An 11,017-nucleotide genomic window follows, 5' to 3' on the forward strand; every position below is an offset into this window, starting at 1 on the left:
AGAAGAATAAATATGTTCTATCTCAAAATGTCAGTCTACTGAAAGAAAAGCAGCTAAACATCCATCATGCATGTAAATAACTAAACACAAAACAGGAAATACAGACAAAAACTTGCTGAAGTCATCAGGTAATAAGAGGATCCACTAATTAGACCCACTCAACTTTAACATATTGATATCAACAGTGTTAATTTTAACATGTAGAATTAATGTCTGTTTATTACAGTTTTACATTATTGAGGTTGCAAAACGCTTTCTTTGCTCTGATTGGTCAGCTCTGATGGTCCAATCAGGCTCCAAATTCACTTTTTGCTTCAGTTCACCTTAAACTTCATAATATATTCAAGTTCACCTCATCACTATATCACCACCACAGTCCAACCAGAAGCAACGTCGTTCTTAATCTGTTGCTTTGGGACAAATTTTATTAGCAGCTGCACAAAGAACAAAGTTAATAAAATAAATGAATTTATCTTTAAATGCCAGAGATGTTAGCAAAAGAGTTATAAATTATTTACAAAGACAGAAATGGCTTTTCTTTAGGTAATAAAAGTTAATTGTATAAGACAGAACACATGACTGTAATAAAACAATGTTACAATAAATAATATTAATAATCAAGGAAATGATTTAAATATTTATCATCAAAAACAAGTTTTTCCAAAGTGCCACAATCAGTAATTTTAAGCTAAGAATAAGTGATCAGTTCATTTAAATAAATGTATCTTTGCTCATTTTCTATCAGTTTAAATCAGGACAATTGATAAATAGCACATAAGAGTTGAAAGAACTTGAAAGGTCTTTCTGTCATAAGTGAAGTTTTTCTCTGCCTTTATTAAGCATTATTACAATAATTCACCCTCAGCTGTTGGGTTAGAACCTGCAGCTCTGAGCGGTTTCACCTCGTCTGCCTGATCCACCAGAACAATTTGGTTCTGTTCAACGTCTTCAAACTGCGTCAGCAGCTCTTTCTGGACCGTCGGGATCTTTTTGTATTCTGCAGACGGCGGCGGGCCGACGTTCGCCGGCCGCAGCGTGACTCTGGGAATGTTCTGGGGAGGCGTGGCGGGTTTGGTTCTGTCCAGGAGGCGAAGGTCCGTTTGAAGAGCCTGGTAGACGTGGTGATCGGCGCTGAACGGCAGCGCCGCCCTGCAGGTTCCCCGGCAGGTCCTCAGCTTCATGTCAACGTCCACCTGTTGTTGTAAAGCACAAGATGTTAGCAATAAATCAATGAACATGATTATAAATGAAAACAAACTCAATAATCTGTTTTTCTTGTCTTTCTACTAAAAGCTGGATAATAAAAGGCCTCAATCTGGTGCTTTGGCCTCAACTATCCTCTCTTTTGAACAACAATTATATTTACAGAGACTTTAGTGTCTACTTTATTTGATTGTTTTTTTATTATTATTTATTTTGGATATTTGAAATGTCTTGCAGTTATAAATTTCTGTCAAAAGAAAAACTTCTCAGTTTTAACTGTAAAACCTTCAGAACAAAATGTCTAATTTTCCTTTCACTTGAAAAACTTGCGCAGCTGCATTTCTTGTCTGTTTTGTTGCATCCTCGCCTCTGTTCGATGCATTTCCTCCACCTGTTTCCTCACATGGCTCCTCAACTCCTTCACCTTCTGTGCCAGAAATCGAGATCGCTGTCGTAGCTCTCCGAGGTTCTTGGCCAGTTTGTCGTCACTTTCCACAAACTTCAGTTCTGAAACTAAACACAAAATCCAGCTTTATGTTATTTATTCCAAAAAGCCTAAACTGAACACTTTGTGTGAATCTTAACTGTATCTGTTGACCATGACTCTGCGGTTGGAGTTGTAGATGTGCGTCATCTCCGTCATGGACTTCTCCATTGCGATTTCATAAAGACTTGACTTTTGACAGAACATGTGCAGCTTTTTCTCCACATCACTTTCCATTTGTGACATCAAACCCTGCAGCCTGCAGCCAGACGGGCATTTGGAGACCTGAGGAGGAGGAGATGAGAGCTGGATGTGAGAAAGTTGGGGCCAATGGCTCCTAACAGAAAGAAAACACTGATCCAGTTAAAGGTGGAGCACCACAAGGCTCTATCCGGTCCTGCATTATTCTTTAGTCATAAAAAGGATTATCAATAAGTTAAAGGATATTTACTAGAAACAAATCTTTAGAAACAAACCTACCACTTTCAGTTGCCAGTAACTACACATCTATTTCATTTCACAGTTATTGATCTGTTTAAAACTGATCAATAACTGCTTAAAGGAGCACTTCCTCAGACTCAGACTTCTCACCCAATCATCATCTGAACACAGAGAGAGATGCGATCCAGTTGAGCACTGTTGCATCCTGTACATGCTGGTGCCACTTGCAGAGTGGCGGCCATCTTGTTTCTGCTGTTTGAACCTCTGGCACACTAAAGAGGAAGAGAAAAACAAGGCAGAGGTCGGTTTGTGTTTGACAAGCCAGGAGGTCAAACAGAACGAAGGAGATAGCCGTGTTTGTTTTTGTCTCTTGTTCAGACCAGAAGGACCTTTGGACCAGTCAAAGATCCTGTTGAACCTTTTCAGTATTTGATTTGCATTTATATAACATGTTTTTTTCCATCCTTATCTTATTAGAACATTAAAACACAACATGCAACTTCATAAACTTGTTTGAGACAAAATGTGACATAGAAACAAATTTTACTTTCCTCAGTCGCCTGCAGCTTTCACAGCAATAAAGAACATAAAGACATTCACTTATTGTATACTTCAACACTAAAGCGAACACCTGCAGTTTCATGTACTTCCTGCCACAAAATACTAATAATTAGTATATCTTGACTCATGTTTACATTTAGTTTATAACAGAGATGCAGCTTCAGTTGAACCATTTTATTTACATTTTTTAAGTGCATCTTTTTCTCTCCCATTTTTGACAGATTTGACTTTTTAGAGAATATTCCTTACATTTTTATTTTAAATTGATATCCATAAATAGACTATATGGTATATTTTTAAAATTATATTCTCATTCTTTCTTGTGATTTTGTAAGAATATAATTCAGTGTACATCCAGTATGGCTTAACTTCAGGAATACTTTAAGAAGCACATTAGCTTCGGCTGATTTTATTTGCATTATTAACACAGTAGAGTTTCTGTAACTGTACAGTTTCAAAATGTTGCCTTTAAAGTTTTTAAGTTGGAAAAAACAAGACAACGAACAGCAGGTGAAGTGAACACAGAGTCTTTATTTATTGATCAGATTTAGTTCTCTGATCCTCACAGGGTTCAGCAGCATGGAGAACATTGGACAGTTCAAGCTAACAGATCGATACAGTTCAGTTTTATCGGCTAACATTGTGCTAACAGGTAAACCGTCAGGCTCATCCTCATTTCTGTTTGCATGCAGTAAATGGACAAACTTCTAGATGCTTATGAGGTTTAGTGATTGGATCCATGTGTCAAACTCGAGGCCCGGGGGCCAAGTCTGGCCCACGTTAGTGTTTTATGTGGTCCTCTAAAGTTACATCAATCAGTTCCTCCAGAAATTTAGGCAAAATCAATAAATCCCTGCATGCTTTGTTCTAATGCATAATTGTGTTTGTTGCAAATTTTCTGCAAAAATGGGTTTTAGTGATGTTAACTCCCACCTGCAGGTGGCAGTATTTCTTACTTCTACTACTCTGCTGCCTCAGCCTGGATGTAAAGCTTTAGTTCATGATTGGGAGTAACGTCAGAAGTGCAAAAACTTTTGCAAATGTATCCAAATTAGAATATTGTAAGAGGTTTTAATTCTGGTCTCTTTGAGAACGTTCTTGTCCTGTTTTGGCCCAACATGAGTTTTCCGGCCCTGGTTTGGATCAGAAGGTGGCCGGTCGGATGAACATCCGCGCCGCCTTCAGGCTGTAAGTGGCCGGTTTAAACGTGGGCCACACCACGCCGTTCGCCGTTTTGTAAGGTGTGTTTGTTTCTGGGTCATATGTTCCTTTGTAATAAATCCCGTTTAAGTTCACCGCCTGGCAGCTGTTGTACCACCAGCCGCCGCCGTACGCCTCCGCACAGTTCGCCTCCGACACGTCATTGTCTTTGTCGAAGGTGCTGAACTTGACCCCGCTGTGGGAGGTCAGAGCGTCCCCGGCGTCTCCGGTGTATCCGGACGCCTGCAGGGGGAAGCCCTCGTCCTCGGTGCCCACCCTGACCGTGTACTCAGCCGTGGCTACGCCCCCCTCCCAGTCCACCAGCTCCACCTTCAGCATGGTCTCCCCCGGGTTGGTCAGCAGGTGGAGGTTCTGGTTGCCCAGCCAGAACTCCCCCTTCCCCAGAGCGTCCACCGAGCCGAAGCCGTCGCGGTACTCGGCCCAGGAGCGGTTGAAGCTGACGGAGCCGCTCTCTCTCTGCTGGACTAACAACCACCCGCCCATTATGCCCTCCTGGTGGCAGTAGACTTCCATGGCCGCCATGGAGCCGGCGGGTTTGATCCTAAAAAGACCATTTGCTTCACCTTTCAGGTGCTTCTGGTGGACGTCGACGCAATCTGGGGACAGAGGGGCAAACACCGAAGACCGCGAATTAGCGAGGACGGCTTTGGATGAGCCGGCTCAAACTTACTGCAGAAAAAACGCTTCCTTCCTAAATCTCCCAGGTCTACTCTGTCTGCACCAGGGCTGGGCGACAAATCGAATCAATCAATCAATCAATCAATCAATCAATCAATCAATCAATCAATCAATCAATCAATCAATCAATCAGTGGCGCTCTTTCCACCTGGTTGTCTGGTATTCTCATGTCAATTTGGGACCAAAATTGCAACATTTGTTGCATTTTCAGCTGCTGTGTTTCTCTTTCTCACTTCACTGTCAAACTGAACAAGCTAATTTGAAAAACCTGTTCCCCTCCTCGCCTGTGGGGGCGCTGCACCAAGAACCACTACAGGAAACAAGAGGACAATCTGAACACTGAGTGCAACTTCCTCTCCACAAAATGTCAACAAGCAGCTTCAGATTTGAGCAGCTGTCGAATTTCTCTTTAGACTTGGTAAAAGACCACGAGCCATTCCTTCCGTTAGTGTGAGAGTCTCACGTTTGTTTTGGATGCATTTACCCAGAATGCCCTGCGCTGTAGTCCACTTCCTGATTTTGGAGCGGTCGCCTGAACCAGAGTTCATTTCAACCAAACCGAGGCCACGCCTCCCCAAACGAACCAGAGTTCAAGACATTCTTCTGGTAACATTATGACTATATTCTCGATTTTTTACATCTTTTCTGTCATTTGTAATTTCTTTAGAAAAAACATCAAAAAGTCAACTAAAACTGTAAATTGGATCTGGAGATTTTTTTAGGCCACCCAGCCCTCGTTTGGACAACTGGAAACGTTTAAAGTTGTATTTGTTACATAATGGGTCGATGTTCGATAATAAAAAGGTTTTAAAGTCTTTGGAGAATCAATGTGTTAGTTAGCTTTTCAATGCAAACTTTTACGTCACATTAAATGTTTAAATGTGGAAACCAATAAAATAGCAGCTTTGTATTCACTTCCTGATTTTGGTACGTAAGGCTAGCTAACAAGCTAGCTGTCTGTCTGGCCTCCTCCTTCCCGTCTCCTACTGGTCCTACTCCAGTTCGGTTGTTTTGGTACCTGTTCCTACAAAGTCCGCCTGCCGTTCCACAACCGCGCTCTTCACACTGCGAGCATGGAAATCAGGAAGGTCGTCCTCTGTGTTGTCGGTCATGAACGCGCCGAAGTCGGTTCCAAACGGGTTCAACCCGGATTTAGAATCTGCCAGAATGCTTCCCTTGGATCCGCTGGAGTGGAAGGATGAGAAGGATGAAGAGGACGTTGAGCCACCGAGCGTTGGGAACAAGGAGCCCAGGCCACCCTTTGACAAGCCGACCGTCCCGTCACATCCGGGTCCGCCGCCCACTTCCTCCACCCGCTCCACCGGCCCGTCTTTGGTGTGGACGACCGTCCTCCTGATGGTTCTGGTGCAGCTGACAGTTTTGGTGCTCACGCCCATGCTGGGCGGGGCCGCCAGTCCTGTGCCGTCGAAGCCGCTGATAAAATCGCCGTCGCCTCGTCCTGAGAGCTCGGTGATGGATTTAGACGGGGATCCGGAAGAGGAGGATGAGGATGATGGTGAGGAGGGAGACGTTGAGTGGGAAGTACCTGGGACCTTGGAGACGGTGGCTGGAGATGAGCTGGAGCCTTCCTCCTCCAGGATGAACTGAACAGTATTCACCTGGAAACAGAAAAACTACGACTTAAGAATGGGAGCCAATGATTTCATCCTTCTGTGGGCAGAAAGTCATTCAGGAAGGTCATAGTTCATCAGGCTGAGGTTAAGGCATGGAAACAATCTGACAGAAAATCATCCAGATCACATTAGGAAAGCTGGACAAGAGTTTGACCAGATATTTTCAATTTTAGCCCAATAAAATCACCCAATATGCTAAATTACTCAAACGTGGAAAATAATGTAGAACTGTAATTTTGCTTAGAGAGACATTATAATCAATTATTGTTATAATTTTGATTCTGTGTGGATTTTATTTAATTTTTGGGATGTAGTAAAGTTTCTAAGTCTTTAAGAGAACATTGCTATTTCATTATCATCATGATAAAGTTAATGACATCATTTCATTATTTTCTGGGATTTATTTCTCATGTCCTTCAGTTTCTCTCTGCTTAAATACGTCACGCCTCTTTAAAGGTTTGTTTCTAGAGAACCCAAAGCGCTCCTCACCTGAGGGAACAAGTCCTCCGTCCGCTGAGCCGCCACATCCTTGGATTTGAACCTGGAGTCGACGATGACGTCCTGCAGCGGGCGGCTCTTCATCACGTACAGCGTCCTCACCGTGTCCACGCTCTGGGCCGCCTGGGCGTCCAGCTGGTTCACCTGGGAGACGCCGCATCAAACATGATTCTTTACACTGAGGAAATTACTTCTCTTCATTATGATCTTTGCTGCGTCAGCCATTTATTTGCAGTTTTTTCTTTTTCAAGTAACCTGGATGCAAAAACAACTGAGTTTGCATCCATTACATAAATCACAATAGATGCAGTTTCTGACTTATGGAGCTACATTGGTGTTAGAAGTGTGACGTGTTCACCTGTTTGTCCAGAGTCACGTAGCTGTCCCGGTCCACCTGGTACACGGTGTGTCCGCCGCAGGATCCCTTGCAGGAGCGCAGCTTAATGTCAATATCCACCTAATAGAAAAACAAAAATCAGTACAAAGATAAATCTTTACGTTTTGCTGCTGCCTGATTTAAATGCTTCTCTTTCCCAGGCAGTGACATTTACTTTCCTTATGATAAACCAAATAAAAGCAGAATTATAGATATTAGAAAACAGATCACATTTCACAGCTTATACGACTTTACTCTTTTTCTTCAGTCTCTATCCAGTTTTTGTTTGTAAAAGGAGAAATCAAGCATCTAAAATCAAATTAAAGTCAGAGATAAAATGCTTTATTTAGGCTTTTAAGTTTGTTTTCATAAGCACCAAGTTTTAAAGCTTTATTTTAATTATTGTATTTGAGATTTATGATTTAAAACCTACTGATTTAACTCAAATCTGTTTTATGACAAACAAAAAACCCCCCAAAAAACAGCAACTTTCACAAATAAATGAACATTTATTTTTTTACAGTTTTCTGAATTTTGAACAACCAGGCCCAAAATTATTCAAACCTGACAGGATGAGGTAAGAAATATAGTAAAACTATAAAATAAAGACCCGTTTTTAGAAAGATCAGGTTTTTAAATATATATTTTAAAAAATAGCATATCAGAAATGGTTCAGACTCTTATCAATAACCAATAAAATGTGTATTTTCAGTATTACAAGAATAAAAGCCTTGTTTTAGCTGCCAGATGAAATGCACATAAATTATCAATAATTTTTCTGGTTGAAGCGTTTGCAGTTTTTGTACCTCCAGTTTCAGCATTTCCGCCACCTGGTCTTTGACCCGACTCTTCAGCGCCGCCAGCGCTTGGTGCTGCCTTTCGATTCGGACCTTCATCTCAGTGATGCGCTGGCGCAGCGTCTGGGCCAGGTCGTAGTACATGTTGTCATTTCCGGTGTCCAGGGTGAGTTTCTCCCTCAGGATGTCGTAGGTCTGCTTGGACACCAGGTCCACGGAGCGATGCCGGGCCTTGTGCTGATCCAGCAGGCTGCGGATCTTGGCGATCTTCTTCAGCAGCTCGTGGTCGTTTTTATCCAACAGGCCCTGAATCCTGCAGCCCGACGGGCATTTTGAGTTCTGTGGGAAAACATGAACAAATGTAAACCAAAAACCTGACAGGAGAATCCCGAAATAATACAAATAATAAACATTTTCATTTCAGTGGACCTTCAGGTCAACTCACAGAATATAAAAAGATATTAATAATTTAACAATAAAAAGCAAACTAAAATAAAACCTCTGAGTTTATCCTTCATGTAACCCATGTGACCGACATGACCCAATCACCTTCCTTTAAGCCCATCCCTTTAAGTTCATTGTCATGTGTGTTTCCGGGTTGGCTGCTGCTCACTGTTGGTTGTCGCGTCCGTTGTTGATAAAACAACTTGAAGTTATAAATCGACTCATCACTCATTTAATCTAAACTCAACTTTGAAGATTTCTGGTGAGTTGTTAAATACCATCTGACTTGACGTATTGTATCTGCAATAATAGCGCCGCTAACATTCCCTCCCATTGCAATATTCGCCCATTAACAGCTGGAACACCTTCCTGAATTGAACAAGTTACCATTGCATCCACCTCCTCAGACAATCCGTTACTCGACGGTGAGTAAATAACAGTCATTTACAGTAGGCCGTTACTTTTGCTACGCTCCGCCAGTTAGCATTAGCTACCAACTCGACAATCAGGGGCCACATCATTTAGTCTATTTATGAATTATCTACTTAATGACAAGTCACACTGTTTCAGCCGAATTAAAGACTACCCCTTTAATACTTAAAGGTTTCCCTTTTAACTTTAGATTTGATTATTTTTCATGATTTCTTTGTTGGTGTTGTTTCTATGCTGGTGCAGCAATGAAGTCTGGTATCCAACATGATTTGTTGTAGCTACTTTGATCAATCACATTTTTAAATTGATTGATTTTGATTCAATTAGTTGTTGTTTAACGACTGCTAATTATGTCAATTAAGAAACTTTGAACTTGAATTATGAAGTGCACTTTTTAAAAGGATTTTTTCCTTATTATAATGAAATTGTCAAAAACATAGCAAGTATGTATTTGTTTTATATAAATGTAAAATTTATATATGAACTTAATGTGTGTTTGCTGGCCTTTTAGGTCAGGTTTTTTTTTCTTCCGGACTCCTGCACGGATACACTGGATGACGGAAGATGGCGAGCTACCCACCCACCATCTGGTGGTAGGAAACAGAACTACACTTTCCATATAGGAACTGGACAGACTCTAAGGACTATCAAAAAAGGGAAAATAACTATTCTCCCTTCATTTTTGGACCTCTTGTGGACTCTATTAGGTTTTGAAGTGTCACTGACAAGTGTTTTGTTTGTTTTCTCTTTTCCTGTTTTTTTGAGAACTTTATTTATTTATTTTTGTTGTTTTGGTATTATCATTATCATTATTATTATTATTATTATTATTATTATTATATTGCCACTGCAATAAATAGCAGTATTAACAAACCTTTTTTGGCATCAGTTGTATTAATTATTCACCCAATCATGACTCCATGTCGTACCTACTTCTGATCTACAAACTGGTTAACACTATACTTTGCAGTCAGGTCTGCGCATCAAGCGTTACATTCAGCTTAACTTTCTTTTTTTGTTGACACAAAATAAAATCTAATAGTAAATGAGTTGACATATCAAGTTATAATAACTAATAAAAAATGTAAATAAAATAAAAATGTAACAAATGAAGCTAACTAGCTTAATTCTGACAGCAGTAACTAATTCAGATTGAAGTTTGCAAACACTAAAAGTTAATAAAAGAAAAAAGTTTTATTGTATTTCATCGCTGGTTGCTTTAAATTTGTTTTATGAGGCTTATTTTTACAAAAATCAGTGAAACCAGTTCAGCAGAAGGTGAACTGTATTAAAATCTAATGTTCATATTCTTATTGCTGCTTTACCCAGTCGTCGTCTGAGCAGAAAGGCCACTCTCTCTGGGTGGCACATTTCTCATCTCTGGTGGACGGTTCCACCGGTCGGGCTCCTCTTGGGTCCAACAACACGGCCTGGATGAAAAACGCAGACAAACATTTATCTTCTGTTTGGAGACGAATGATCAGGACAAAAAAATAATTTCAACAAAAACTTTGCAGATATTGAACTGTTTGGTTCATTAACTGTTCACTAAAGCTACTTTAGGAAAATCAGATTTTAAAGTTGATATTGAAGTTTATTTTGTGAATTGAATCTTAAGACAACTGCAACCAACTAGAGTTTTTATTAGAACAATCCATTGTTGTACTTGGATCAGGTTTTTATTTCTGTTCATCTAAACTTCTCACCATGTCGTTTTCAGCAGATTTTCAGGTAAAGTTTCTGATAAAGTTCATTAGTTTTGTCTCACCTGTGTTATGGCCACAGAAACCAGACAGAGCAGTAAACTGAGCTTCTTCATCCTTCTGTCGTTCTTCCTCTGAAGATCCTGAATGTTCCTGCAGCCCGCCACTCGGATCTTTTGAATCCTGCTGGTTCTGTTTGTTGAACCTCTGACTCACCAGAAAGTCAGGTCCGATCCGAGTTGAGCAACGTTGCGTTGGCTGTTTTCTGTACTTTGTGTCTCTTCTGTGCAGTAAAGTAAACATAGAGGGAACTCAAACATGCTGCAGTGCTGCGTCAATGCCAACAGTGACAAACCTCTGACAGTAACTATGAGAAGGACTGATCAATATTGGAACGATCACCAATAGGGAAATAATTTAGCATTTATTACTTATTTGTTTAAAAAGGGACATTTCTGATGCGACTCTTTAATCCTGCCAAGAAAATAAGTTCATTTTCATTAAGTCCTCAGTCAGGTTGATGTTTTACCATTAAAAGAGCTGAA

General features: G+C 40.6%; 2 protein-coding genes across 3 annotated transcripts; both read right to left on the reverse strand.

Annotated features, from left to right (window-relative positions):
• Positions 1-836: 836 nt before the first annotated feature.
• Positions 837-2,392, reverse strand: LOC129376571 (fibrinogen alpha chain). 2 transcript variants are annotated; one of them, XM_055056167.1, is made up of 4 exons: positions 2,279-2,392; positions 1,789-1,972; positions 1,571-1,716; positions 837-1,193 (listed from the first exon to the last, which is right to left on the reverse strand). In XM_055056167.1, the coding sequence occupies exons 1-4, from the start codon at positions 2,339-2,341 to the stop codon at positions 846-848; spliced, it is 741 nt and encodes a 246-aa protein (XP_054912142.1). In that variant the 5' UTR covers positions 2,342-2,392; the 3' UTR covers positions 837-845. The 2 variants fall into 2 exon arrangements, with proteins under 2 accessions (XP_054912142.1, XP_054912143.1); XM_055056168.1 differs by having other exon boundaries at positions 2,168-2,392.
• Positions 2,393-3,200: 808 nt separating this feature from the next.
• On the reverse strand, positions 3,201-10,685 carry LOC129376568 (fibrinogen alpha chain-like). Its single transcript, XM_055056164.1, has 7 exons — positions 10,538-10,685; positions 10,095-10,199; positions 7,903-8,232; positions 7,079-7,177; positions 6,712-6,864; positions 5,607-6,207; positions 3,201-4,506 (listed from the first exon to the last, which is right to left on the reverse strand). Exons 1-7 carry the CDS (start codon positions 10,586-10,588, stop codon positions 3,833-3,835), a joined length of 2,013 nt encoding a protein of 670 aa, XP_054912139.1. The 5' UTR covers positions 10,589-10,685; the 3' UTR covers positions 3,201-3,832.
• Positions 10,686-11,017: the final 332 nt, after the last annotated feature.

This window comes from Poeciliopsis prolifica, unplaced genomic scaffold (assembly GCF_027474105.1).
Source record: "Poeciliopsis prolifica strain line A6 unplaced genomic scaffold, Auburn_PproV2 SCAFFOLD044, whole genome shotgun sequence".
In the NCBI taxonomy this organism is placed as follows: domain Eukaryota; kingdom Metazoa; phylum Chordata; class Actinopteri; order Cyprinodontiformes; family Poeciliidae; genus Poeciliopsis; species Poeciliopsis prolifica.